Below are 14301 nucleotides of genomic sequence, written 5' to 3' on the forward strand. Positions count from 1 at the left end.
GGATGATCACCCTTGATTGCTGCTTAGCTGAAAGACCTTTATCCAAATAATAATGATTGCTGCCAACATCATTTTCGGTCAGCTAATGCTCCGCTGCACGAGGTAAGGGCAGAAGGCAAAACCAAGGGATTTAACCCCGCAAGTCTGAGCGGAAACTAATGGTTCCCCCAGTGACTCCTGTTACTATTCTAAATGATTAAAATACCCACGAAAGTGTGGAGAAAAGGGAAAGAAATTTTGTACCTATGCAGGGCAGTGTTAGGGGATGAAATGTTTACACAGAGGCAGGTTTCTGACTAGTTATGCCAGACTTCCCCCAGCAATTAAAGATAAACAGCAGTAAACACAAGCTCCAAACCAAAATCTCAAATGTGGGAGAACGGTGTCTTGCATGCAACGAATACATACATCGTTATTTCTAGATATACGTTGTGGCCCAGTATTGCAGTTCTCAGACCATACAAAGATGCACTTGTCTAAATAAAAGCCCAGAGACAGAGCCAGCAACAAGCCCCAGTGCCAGACCTGGCAGGTTTTGCATTGCACCACATCTCTTACCTTCTCATTCTCCTCAATGACCACACAAGCATTACAAAATGAGGTCCCTTTCCAATAATATTTAGATTTTCTAAAAATCATACAGTATTTTACCTACAAAGCAATAGACTAATCACCTCAAATTTTGCCATAAAACTTCATTTTTATTGGAAATAAAGAAGTATTTTGGGTCCATATTCTCCCTAATTTGATAGACGCTTGGAAAAGTAGGTATTTTTGTAACTCCCTAAATGAGATTTAATTTCAATACCTACATACTAATTCAAATGCAAAGAAGCTAAATTGAAAAGAGGCATCTCATAAAATGCACATGGGATCAATACACAGCCAGATAGTTGGAACATCTGCATATAAAAATGTCTGTATAGTCTCTGTTTTATTTAAAGTGCATCATCTTACCTCAATAACTTTTGAGAAAGATGTAATTAAACTTGCCCAGATGGACTTGCGAGTTAAACAGAGAAAAACATAATATACCTAATCATCTGCATGTAAAAGAGAAATGAGAAAATTGCATTGATATGGTCTCTAACTTTGTAATTTGGGAAATTATGGCCTAAATCAGAGTCAGGTCACATCTAGTGAGGGCTTCACTGCTGACAGATCAGGAATGTAAAATGGGTACAGACCTCTTGTGAGGCTGAGTCAAATCCTCTGCAATCACAGAAAAACTTGCCATATAATCCCCAAATAAGCATAAATTACACATAATCACATACATTTTCTTAGCTTCCCTTCACAGTTATGTACAGATGAGCGATACTGTAGAATCCCACTCTGGCAGCTCAAGTCTTCTGGTTTCAGTTTAAATGAATTATTGCCCACTTCAGATTTAATTGTTCTTATCTCAGTGCCCTCTTAGCTCGAACAATTCTTCCCCTCTGAAGTTTCTTCCCCTCTCACTCTTTATTTCCCTAGTTAAACCATTCCCGTTTCATCTCCAGCTTCAGCTGCTTCACACTAGAATTACATGTCCTCTGGCTTCAAACCTCTGTACTATAATACATAGCGCCATAGTAATACTAGTTATTATTATCACCCATCACCACCGCCACCACCTCAACAGCACCTTTAATTCTGTTTACACATTTATATGTATTAAGGAAGCTTCTGTCTGTCCTAGACAGTTTACAGTTGCCCAGGAAATGCAGCAGACAGGCATTACAGAAGGAGAAGAAAGTCAAATGAAGTTTCTAGCAGGGTTTTCATTGCAGCAGCAAACTGACAGGCTTGGAGGAGAAGACAAAGGCAGATACACTTGGTAGTGCTGATGACCCCAATTCTTTGACTTTTCATCCCAAATTGAAATGAGCATTTTAATTGTACAAAGTTTGTAGAACTTTTCCCTGACATTAGAGGAACGCTTACTGGCTTGAGTCCAAGACACTTGAGCTCTAATCAGCAACAAAATGTACAAGGAAAGGACCTTTCTTGGGAGGACTCCAGCGCAAGTGCTGAGGACGGGAACAGACCTCTGCCAGCTCCTGCATCACTTCCACAGCATGTCTCAGGATCCCACACTGCCAACCATTACCCACAGCAAACTGTAACGCTCACTGTATTCGCTTCACCACTTACAGCTGTTCTTACCTCAAAAGCCTTTGCTTTTACAGCAGCATGTCCCATTAACGATACAACAACTACCAGCTGTAGCAAAATTGTCCCTTGACATGGCGGAAACACATTTAACGCAGATCAGTTTAACCATATTCAACAGGCAGCAATATTGCTTGGGTCACAGGTGGAATCGACGCTAGAGTCAAACCAATGGTCAACAGTCTTAGAGACCTGAACATCACACTGGAGTCCACACACTGCCAGGAAATGGACAAAATCTAATTCCACGACTGTTGAAAAATTAACAGCATTTGCCACAGCAAGTGCTGTGCCCCAGCAGAAGTGACCTGTATCTTTGCCCAAGCAACCCACCTCCACCCCACCTCTTGCACCATGTGGGGCCAGTGACCCTGCTATCCCCTTTGCTCTCCTGAAGCAGAAGTTAGCTGGCATACAGAGGTTTGTTCCAGCAGAAACACACTAAAAATTGGGAAAATACAGAGAACAAACTGTTCTCATCTTCCACAGGAGTCCCACCATTTACTGTCCTCTCCTGCTGGCAGAAGCTTGCCCCAGCTGGGAAAGAAAGCAGCCTTTTTTTTCAGAAAATGGCTTTTATTCCAGAAAATTCCAGAGCCTGTCCAAAGCCCCCTGCTGGAGCAACTATTCAGCGCCACCTTTTATTGACAATTTAAAGCACATTTTTACGCAGCTTTTAGAAACCTCTCTGAAGGAAAACCAGTGCACTCATGGCAATAATCTCCAGCAGTGTGTTTGCTCAGCTGGGGAGGTTATATGATGTCAAGTATTCAGTTTTCAGTGGAAAAATCTATACTCGCAGCTAGCATGCTGTGGTGTTGGTGTTACACCACCGCTCTCCTGTGACCTCATCATCCTCCACTATGACAACAGGCAGATTCTTTAGGAATCCTCGGTAGAACCGTGACACAACAAAATTGTTGTTACAATCAAAACTTTTATTTTAACCTGGACCCTGTGCAGGGCAGGACATTTCACAAAACTTGGCCCTGAGGCCCCCTGCACATCAGGCCGTTTTAACTAATGCCTGAAACCCTTTGCAGACTGGGTCATTTTAACATATTCATCATAACTTAAGCTCAAAGGACACGGTACAAAACCTACCCAGCCCCTGGCAGAGGCACCGACAGCAGGCGCTCCCATGTCCCCGTGGCCCGCGGCCCGCGGCCCTCCAACGACGGCGGCGGCTCCGCCCTGTACCTGCTGCGGCGCGCTTTTATAGGCGGCGCGTGCTCGTGCACGCCCCTGTCCTGCCACGTCTGTCGTCCTGATTGGCCCGGGCGCCCGGGACCCCTATAAAGGAGAGGCGGGTACGTGACCAGGTCGCCCACGGTTAATGGCCGCCTGCCCGCGGCATGGCGCACGCGCGGGGAGGAGGAGGGGGTCCCGGTCACAGCTCTTTCCACAGCATTTGAAAATACAGGAGCTTAAAGTGAACAAAAAACTGCTCGAATAACTCAGGAAAAAACCCCAAGTACCAAGGGCAAGCCAGATCTCCACTGCAAAGCCTTCTCCGGTGAGCTTCAGTGACAGCTTACCGAGTGCCGTGAAGCCAAGGGCTGGGTCGTGTTTGAGAAGTGATTATATCAATAGGAGGCATTCGCTGCTTTCTCTGTTCCAAGTGCTATGCAAACATTAATTAGGCAGTCGGGTACAGAAATGCAAAGTGCTGCAGAACTGACCAAAATACAAATTAATTAATTATGGAACTGCAACAGATTAATCATTTTCCAGCTACCCACTAACATCAAAGCACCAGTCATGGGAACTACCCAGCACCAGAAAAAACGCTGAACAAATTGAATTGCTGCATCGTTTATAGAAGACCATCGTTTAATATGTACAACAGTACTTCTTGCTTTAATTATTTATATTCAGACATGAAATTAGCAAAATTTATTTTGTACGTAACCTACATCTGCTTGGATAGAAGCATGAATTCAAATAGGCCTGTGAATATTCATCTTTGTATGAATTTTGAGTTAATTTTTAACGGAGCTGGATGCCTGATTTCATTGGAATGGATTGATGCAAATTACGGTGATTTTTGTCTAACAATGGAGGACACTTGACTATATGTCATTTTTTTGCCCAGGAATTACTTAGCCATGCTCTTAAATATGCTGGTCTGAACCAGTGCTGAGGTATTGGTTATGCTGTATCAGCATGTGACAGAAGGAGAAAGAATGCCTGGACAGGCATTTATAAGAATATTTTCCTGTTAAAAACAGTTTTGGAAAAACAAAAACCAGCCCACATTCAAAATAAGCTCTACAGAAATACTTCTCTTTTTTTTTCCTGACTTCTGCTCTCGTATGCATATTTCTCGATTAGAAAATGGCATTTTTCAGCAGATAAAAGGTGAAACAATGCTTTTGTTCCACCTTAATCAAAAATACGATAGAATTTGATATTGAAAAATATGATGCTGTCCCTGGATTTGCAGAATTAAGCGCGGGTGTTGCTGGGATATCATGACACCAGGAACAGGCTTCCCTGTAGGACAGCCAGCAAAAACCCCATTGATGAATACCAATCTAACCCCTGTTCTGATGGCTGAAACAATGTATAAACGTTGTACATGTGGTCTTCTCCATAATAATTCATCTTACCTTTTCAGATGTGAGAGGCAATATGGCTAACATCTAATTCTGGATACCTGGACAACTGCAGAACTCTGGCTTTTCACGTAACTGAGTGTAGACGGGTACAGAAATTGCGGGGTGACCTATACAAACCACTCTGGGGGGGCAACGCAGGTATTTCTAACTTTCAGGATCACCTTCCATGTTCCATTAAAAGATTGCCAGAAATCTTTGTGCAACCCATTTAGTCTGTTGCAAAACAAAGGCTTACACGGCTGGGGGGTTTCATGAAGAAGCCAATTTAGCAGAGAGAAAGAACAGCAGAGAAAGAACGTGAATGAATAACATTCACGTCAGTGTAAAACAAATACTAGAGTCAGTATTTTGGCTTTTGCTTTCTGGAGCTACCTCAGTCACCCCTCCAGGAGCATGGAACAGATACAGCTGCAATAGCACTTCCCCTTTGACAAAACAAACTTGTTGAAACAAGCGCATTATTATAGAGCTACAGGACAAATTCGCTTATTGAAGCTATTGTGTTTACGTGGTGCTTGCTAAGAAAAAAGGCGGGCCGGTCTTGCTGGCTGGTGTGTTTTTTGTGAGCACAGATCCTTCTTTTAAACGGCAAGAACAAGCAGAAGGCCAGAAACCAAAGCCGCCAAGAAAAAGCCGAGACAGAGATCGGGGGCAGGAGAGCAAGCCAGACGCCAACGACATGCACGACACAGCAGAGCATAAACACTTCTCAGAAGCTACTAGGTTCCTTTTTTGTTTTCTGTCAAAACATGAGTGATCTTCATGGGTTAAATTACATTATAAAATATGCATATGCACACTCACACGGCTAATGCGTCTATGTGACTGCAGCTCATTAACATGCAAATATGACTTCAACAGTGAAACTCACTGGTACAGGAAATTAATGAGGCAAAGAATTGCATAAGAGTCACAAAAATACAGAAGATTTCCTTTCATACTTGTCCAGCCCATTACAGGCATATGGCCTATGTCCCACCTTCATTAACACAAGTCAGTTTGGCTCATCCTGTACAATGTCTTTTGTTTCCCCGTCGCTGTTCCTCGGCTGTACACAAATGCATTTCAAGGTATACGATAGCTATGTGGGGCTGCCCAAGAGAGAACATTTGTTAACAAAGTCACGACTTAAAGAGCTGTGTGTTATTTTTCACAGTTCTGCCTCTCATCTTACTCTCCAAAACTTAAAACCAGCACCACCATGACTGCTATTTAAGGAATCTGACAGCCCTAACAAATCAGAGTTATTTGGCACAAAAGGAATAATTTGCAGTAACTGCTTCCCAGAGCTGACACCTGAAGAAAAGACTCCTGAAAATATAATCAGAAACCCTGAATTGATATGCATCAACTATCGAGTCCAAAGAAAGCATCCTTAGCTTTTATCAGTATGACCTCAGAACAAGCAGTGAGAAAAGTAGGCTGAAAAATATGGTCCCAGGTTGGGTGATGGATTGAAAGGCGGTTGGTAAGCTCAGAAAGACCTTTAGCAGCACTGCTGCCTTTTCAGGAAGGCTGGATAGCTCCTGAAATTATTACTAGATTTGCACCTCTGGGTAGCTGGTTTAAGTACGTCCCGGGATTGATCTAGCTTTCTATCTGGCTGTTTTATCCTGCTGTGAAGAACTGTAATATCTGAACACCCAGAACATAAAATCAATAGCAATATCCCATGCGGACTGTGAACAGCTCTGGCACGTCTTTCTTCTCCTGGCACGTTGGCAGTGGCGGATAACTGGTACCCTTAACGACACGTTTGGATACTCTAAGTGCTTGGGGTTTGACAGCTGTTTAATGGCTTGAATGATACGAGTGTGGAAGTTTTCATGCAATTTCTAGTGAACAGATGTTCATTTAGGAAGCACACACCCAAAAAAAAGCCCAAGTAGCTGCTGGGACTGGCAGTAGCTGGAGCCCACTGGCTGTCCCCGAAGGGGCACCAGGGCCACTGCTGCATGGGGACGGTGGGGCCACTCTCCTCCATGGGGAGTTTTAACAGGGCAACACACAAAAAGCTCATCCTCCACCAGCTGTGCTGCTCTCTGCAGCAGAGACAAAGGCGAGACTGATACCTGGGCTGTGTGTCTGACACTGATTAGAAGAACTAAATACAAGTATTCACTTTTCAGGTTTAAGCTTATTTTCACAGGTAATTCAATACTTAACACAGTTTCCCAGTCATCTGAGGGTCCACAAGGCACTATGGAAGGTTGTTAGATAACTTCTCCATCCTATTTTTACCTTTTTTTTCCTTCGTATCATTCAATTATTGATCTTTTTTCCCAAGGATGGGTCAATGGTTTGATCAACATGAAAATAAAATATTACTTCCTAACTTTTTCTTTTAACTGAAAATTTAAGAAGAATTTCAGAGAAGAGCAATGACTACCTATTGTAGACAGAAGGAAAGCTTCCATCCCTGCTGGGCAGCCTTGAAGCAGAGCCACCACGCAGGGCAGCGGGAGGGGTGTGCCCCAGGAGAAGTGGGCAGCCTCAGGCTCCCCCGCGCCTCCCTGCTGCCGGGCAGGACACAGCTTGGGAAGTTACCAGTCTCCTTTGAGCTTTTTCCTTGGGATCAGCTGAAGTTCTCCAAGAGCAGCATAATTACCAGCAGGGGCAAACACGCCTCCTGAAACTAGGTTAAAAAAAACCCCGTAGAATATAAAAATAAAAAAAATGAGAAGGGCTGAAGGTTTGTCTATGAACTTTTGTTTTACAGCTTTGTGCCTTTTGCGTGGAGCTGCTAAATAGCAACTACTAAAATTAACTACTTTATGGTCACCTCCTCCTGCCTTGCAGAGCGCATCGATGCAGAACAAGATGATGCAAAGCATCCAGTACAGTTTCCTCCTTAACTTCAGAATATTTAACAGCCAGATCTTAACGTGTTCACATAGTCCATAACAGCACAGCGCTACGGAAACACTCGCACAGGTCCGGGAAGCATCCTGAATGTGTTAGCTAACAGCACTGCGCCCAAACGAGTTAGCCCTGCTTCGTGGTAACACCATAGCTCACGCAGAAAAATCCCTTCCACGCCTTCCACGGCTCGTACAACAGTGCAGGCAGACACAGAAACTTCCAAATTTAAATCTTGTCAAAAGAAGTCGGCCCAAACCACTACACGACTACGTCCTTCAGCAAAATGAAACAATTTCCTCACTCATCACCTAATATAAAACTCGCACAAAACTTTTGGCACTCCTCTCACTATAACTCTATTAAATCTCCCTCAGCAGGACAGAGAAACTGATGCCATGCCCTGAAGATTTTCAGTGCACTGCAAAGATGAGAAAAAATGCTGTTGCAGAATAGTGTGGGGAAAGCCAGTGCATTTTTCTAAAAAACAGATGTAAAAGATAAGGACAACCCCCCTGAACACATTCTCCTGAAACTTTATTGTGCTGACCCTAGACATTTTGCAATAGATGTTGTAAGTATAGAAATTACAATTAGAAAATATTTTGCATGCTTTTGTTTTTCCACTATGTTGTTTATTTGCTTAAAATAAAGGATCATACTTCATGTATTCCTGCAGCCTAACTTCTCTAGGGTTGCAGTTCCTGAAACACGTGTGGCACTGCATTGCAGAATCTGTCTGCATCCAATTTTCTGCCAGCTCAGAAACTGTCATAGCACATTTAGAAAGACTTGGAACCAAATTTCAAAAATAGGTACCCGTAAGTACCGGAATAAAAGTGGCTTTGTGTTCAGTAGAGCTAAGCAGAAGAAAGTAAACACTATTATAAGTAGTTTGCTATTACCTAAAATGCTGAAAAAGTACCCTGACAATGTGCACATATAATAGGGAAGAAAGCACAAGTTACTAAACAAAGCAGTAAAACATTCTCAGCGCCAAGCAGCAGATAAATTAGAGCAATCCAGATGAACACCAAGGTGACATAAACATTAATTAAAACGTAACACCCCACCCCACCCCCCCGAACAAAATACACGTTAAAGAATAATAATGCCAATTCCAGGAGGAAATAATCAACGATAGCTGAACGGCAAGGGAAGAGAGACTCAAAATAGAGCTCGACAGCCGTGGTGCGATCGCAGCACCCGCTCTGCTGGCGCGGCGCAGGGCAGTCGGTCCCGGCGCAGAGGCACGGGTGGAGCGACACGAGCCCGGTTCCCCCAGCCCACGGAGCAGCAGCCAACAGGGAACTCCTTGCGCGTGAGGCGGGCAGCAAAGCTCTGGTGCAAGCTTTGCTGACCCTCTGCAAATCTGAAATTTGTTTCAGCTCCAGGATAAAGGTACATTCCTCGGAAATTTCGTTCTGCCGGGAATGCTCAAAACATTGCAACTCTCAGGGAAGAAAAAGTTAAACAAGGGCAGTTACAGAAGATGATTATATCGCTGAAATATGTTATTCTAATTATTTGTTAAATGGAGCGAGGTCTTAGCTGTAACATAACACCGTTTTAATGGGATTTAAAGCTATACTCCACGTAGGTTTAATTGAGCATTGAAACGCTTAGCACAGAACATGGGAAAACAACTTGCATCAACAGCAACTTTGAACTGGAAATGGGTAGAGCAGACCTTTGAAACTTCGCGCTTTTGCTGTGGAGATACTGATCAACAGGAAAAGGAGCTTGTTAAGAGCATCAGCTTGATCTGTCCAGCAGCCTTTCGTGATGCCGGTCATGGAGCAGGGACTTATTTTGCCATTTTATCCCTGGCATATAAAGTGCGGTGCACTTTTGCATTAGTGTGAAATACAGTGGCATTCTTAAATCAGAAGTTTTAAAATTACACTTTACCTGCAAGGCACACCATGAATGACTGCAGCACGAGCAGTTCCCATAGCAACCTCATCTTCAGCTTCCCGGGTCAGAGGAGACAAGTCCAGTATCTACAGACAAGAACGGGGCTCCTTGGAAATTTTAGGCAACCTTTAATCTGTAAAAGAGAAAAGACAGATTACGAGGAGACTTAGGATTGCTGCTCCTTCCATTTTTGACAGTTTGGGTTTCTTTCCAGGAAAGTTGTATCTGAAGACCAACAAAGAAACTCTTTTAAACATTTCATTTAAAATCATTCTGAGGAATGATTTGCGAATTTGGTTTCCTCTGCAAGTTCTACTAACAATCTTCTTTTCTTCTTCTTCAGATCAATGTTCTAGATCTGAAGAAGAAAAAAAGAAGATTGTCAGTAGAAATGCACAGAAACTTGCAGAGGAACCCAAATTTGCAAAAGTAAGGGTCTATGTACACTGGGTACCAGATGGGAATTATGAATTGTAACCCCATATCTGCACCTTCCACTGGGGTGTTGTGAGGTTTCTTCTGTCTCTCAATTCTGTCATCAGCAGATTCACTCGCTGCCTCTCTGGGGTAATCTGAAGTGTAATTAGTTAACTCTTTAGATCACAATTAAGAGGAAAGTTATGAGAATTACTTTCACTTTTCTCTACAAACATTGTCCGGTACATGAAGGACACTGCCTCTGCAAGGTGACACTTTCTAGGAAACATTCCCACCCTGCTCAGGAAAGGGGGATACTTTTCCCATTTCAGCCTCATTCTCATTGCTCTACATTCTTAATAAAACCCCCTTAAAACATCTCCAGGTAAAACCTGATTTTTTCCTCACACTCTATTACAACTTGTAAATAGTTAAAATTTGTAAGCAGGCAATTTGAAGACTTTCTTAGCTTATCACTGCAAAGTACCCCCCCTACCCCCCTGCAACCCAAGGGGGAAAGAAATGCCTCCTTTTATGAAAGGAGCCTTTTCCAGAACAGGCATTTAAATATTAAAAATAAATAAATCAAGTCAGACACACATTCTTATAATTTATTCATATCACTGAAGGCTGGAAGTTAAGGGGCCTTCATGCTTACAGGACAAACTGCATGACTAATAGCATGTGAAGGGGTATCATGAGAGGTCTCTGCTCGCTTTTGTGAGTTAAAGTTGATAATAAAGTCAGGTTCAATGCACTGAGAAGACTAAGAATCTTTATCTTCTCATCTGAAGATGCAACTTTGAAGGGGGTAGAGATTAACTGAATATATTAATCTATTTTCATACAGACTGATTAGGCTAGCTGGGGATTAGCAGGAAGGACTAATCAATGAAAACTAATAACATTTTAAGTGAATGATTAGAGTATTAATTATTAATTTTTGAAGGAAAATGTCATCTTAGACCTTTATATTGATTGACATAGTTAAGCAGTTACTCTCTCCGTTTATAGTGAACTCAAGAAACGCATTTTTTTACCCTATATAGTCTTGATACATGGCCAAATACTATTTTTCCTCTAAGCATCAAATTCTGTTGGTTGTAACTGCACCTATACAGGAGATTTCTGCCAAAGGCAAGTCACCTTGGTTTTACACTAGTTTAATTGAGATTTGAGATAAATCTTGTATTCACCAGCAGCTGCTGAAATTCTTTTGTGTTCTCGTTTTCCCACGCATTATTGCCATCAATAAGCCCATCGTGTCACTTAAAAGGCTTCTCTTCATTACACTGCAATGCAATGCTTTACGATTGTTCTCACTCTCTGCAATAAGCTACGTGGGCCTGAAACAGAACAATCACTTACAGCCTTTGATACCTAATTAAAAACACAGGAGGTATAGCACTTATCAACTTAACCTACTGCCAGGAACCCATCTAAAGCACCCATAGACCCGTCTGTGAGCTGCCAGCAGGCAGAAGGGCTCACCAAAATCACTCCTGCTATGTGGATTAATAACAACAGCACTCAGCTTCTCAGCTGTCTGTAAGCAGTGCCAGTGGCAAGAAAATATAGTATCTGCCTTTTGGTTAGAAGAACTAGGAATATAAAACCCCAGATCTGACCAAAGTCAAGCAAAATGCCTCTATTCTACGGGCTTTGAGGATGGTGCTTCTGGAGACTTGATGGAGATGAGGGACAGTTGTTCACAGAGGACCATGGAGATGGTTGTCCTGTTGCAAGTCCCAGGGCTGTTTGCATCACATCCCTGACATTCCCTTCAAGCTGGGATTGTTGTTTTGGTATTTTATTCCCTACTTTTCCATAAATGCATGAAAATTCTTGGATAGTCTTCAACTCATTACTCCTCCCCACTGCAACTTCTCTTACCAGAGCTTCTCCTGACTCTCCACTCCTTTGGGAAAAATTCTGTCTACTTTGTGGTTTTTGCAAACTGAGGTTTGGTTTTTGGTTTTTTTTTTTTTTTTTTTTTTTACTCAGGAAATCATGCTTCTCTAAGCATTTTAAAAAATAATACAAAACATTTCAAAATTATTAATGTAAATTAGTTTTTAGCTTGTAAGGGCATTAAAAACAGCAGGCTCTTTCTTTCCTCCCAAGATGTTTTGACACAATCACTGGGTCTTACTTTCAGCCAAAAATAAAAGCTATGCTAAAAATATACATTTCTAGTACTCAGCACATTTAATTATTAAGTCCAGTGAAAAAGCTGAATGTCTTCCCTATTACTTGGTTATTCAAAACGTACTCCAGAGAGCCAGCAGACATCAGAGGGTCATGCATGTGCTTCAAAGAAAAATTTTCAGCTATCTGAATGGAAACAGTCGCTTCTGGTATTAACAAACTGTCTATACATGGGACAGACTCCCGTTGGTATTTCCATTGATGTTAATGGAAACTCCGTCACTCACAGCCAAAGTATATACCCTGTAATAATTACCTTAGAATACACTCCTAGAAGAGGCTCTAGCATTTATAATTTTCCAAATACACGGAACAGTATCACATTCTGTTGTCACGCCCAGAATTGCTACCGCTGGACTAATACCGAAGCTTCAGAAGCACCATCTCCCTGGTGCTCTGTAACAGCCCTCCCAGGAGCAGCGCTGAAAATAGGGACCTGGAGACTCGGCTGCCAGCTGAGCCCTGGCCCTGCACAACCATGCACCAACCCACGCCCTCACTTTTACTGATACGTCTCCTAACACGGGCTAGTATGTTACAGAAAGTTTCCCAAAGAGAAATGATGCCTGTCTTAGCATAAAAAGTAGTGAAAAGTAAATTAGATGATTACCATTAAAAATATTTTCCTAAGGTTAAAATATGGTGGTATTCAAGATACGGCTGCATTTTCATTTCTCATGATAGTTCCCTATTTCACATGTGAATGAGTCCAATCTTCAAAATGTTTTCCTGTAAACATAGCTGCTATTCATATCAGCAGGCCCATTGTTCAGAGCTGAGTAAAAACTGTCGAAACACGTCGACTTTTTATGGCAACAACTTTAGGAAAGGCAACATTTGTGCGTGAGCAAAAGATACATAATTGAAAAGATCCTTCCCATTTCTAAATGTTTTCTGACTATAAAATCCCAGGGGGTTTTGCACTGCTTCTGAAGGAGAATATGAGAGGCCTGAAAACTTGGAAAGTTTAATATTTTATTTCTAGAAGGAAGTGTGTATAGTTTCAGCACTACACAAGTTATTTCTTCAAGATGAAAATGAGATAGCTGTGCTTCAGTTTGGAAATGCATCCCATTAGAAAACCTAGTGCCAACACACATGTGCAGATGTCTTTTTAACTTTACTTTTGGCAATGCATCCATTGCAAATTCTTTTGAAAGGCACCTTTGTTTGTAATTGGATTCTGATGAAGAAAGTTGACTCTACGAGCTCTGACTGCAATCGGGTATGAGGAAAAAAAAGGGCATGCAGTAGAAATATTTGTGGTGAATTTTTCTGAGTTAGTAGGCATGGCTCTTTGTCAGTAATTCTATTTGGATGTTTAATGATTACCACTTCTGAAAAAAAACAAAATAGAAATGAAAAACCTAAGGCTAAGGTATATGGACGCATTCAGAACACAAAAAATACTTCTGTAGATATAATTTGCACTATATGAACTCCCAATTTTATGAATGTTTGGAAGGAAAATTTGCAAAACATGCCTAAGACTCCTAAGTAGTGCCGAAGTAGCAGCAGCAGCAAGAAGCAAGCCTTAGCAATCATCTCACGTTTTTCTGCTGCACATCGGTGTGCTGCACAGTGCCAATTCTTCTAAACTCCAAAATAAATCACTGTTAATGAAGCATGCTGCACATACAGACAGCAACAGGCATCTTTTAATCACCTCAACAAAGGAAGAGCTAAGGGTAAGCACAAAACACTCTGAGCACTAGCACGCGAGTTGTTAGATTTAAGGTGGTGCCTACCCTCCGACTGTCACAAATCTGACCTGAGGGCAAGAGCAAGTATCTAACGTGAATTCACTGCTTTCCTGAATAGCGACATCAATTCACGGTGCCAAAACCTCCAAAGACTTACCAAGCTTTTTAAACAGAAGTAGTATCATAAAAATAATCTTCAGGCTTGGATGCAGAAGAGAGAACCGAGCAGTGGGTTACCTGACTGCTGTCTTTACGTAGAACTTGGGGCTGTACAGCTTCTGAGAGCATAAAATACTTGCATGTCTAAGTAGAAGGGCATATGGCAAATGTATGCAAGGACACCTACATTGGATGCATATTGCAGGTCAAGTTTAGAAAGACCAGTCCCAGCAAACCTGAGCACAAAGGTTTAGCATAAACTC

The 14301-nt window shown here is 42.0% G+C and overlaps 1 protein-coding gene across 1 annotated transcript in view; it reads right to left on the reverse strand.

Moving 5' to 3' along the window:
* Positions 1–14301, reverse strand: part of LOC142415610 (contactin-4) — a 194443-nt gene that overhangs the window by 160844 nt on the left and 19298 nt on the right. The window contains exon 2 of the mRNA XM_075514156.1: positions 9546–9684. Coding sequence (XP_075370271.1) covers positions 9546–9600 — 55 coding nt within the window. The 5' untranslated portion in view covers positions 9601–9684. The remainder of the gene's footprint in view (positions 1–9545; positions 9685–14301) is intronic.

This window comes from Mycteria americana, chromosome 11 (genome assembly GCF_035582795.1).
Source record: "Mycteria americana isolate JAX WOST 10 ecotype Jacksonville Zoo and Gardens chromosome 11, USCA_MyAme_1.0, whole genome shotgun sequence".
NCBI classification, from domain to species: Eukaryota; Metazoa; Chordata; class Aves; order Ciconiiformes; family Ciconiidae; genus Mycteria; species Mycteria americana.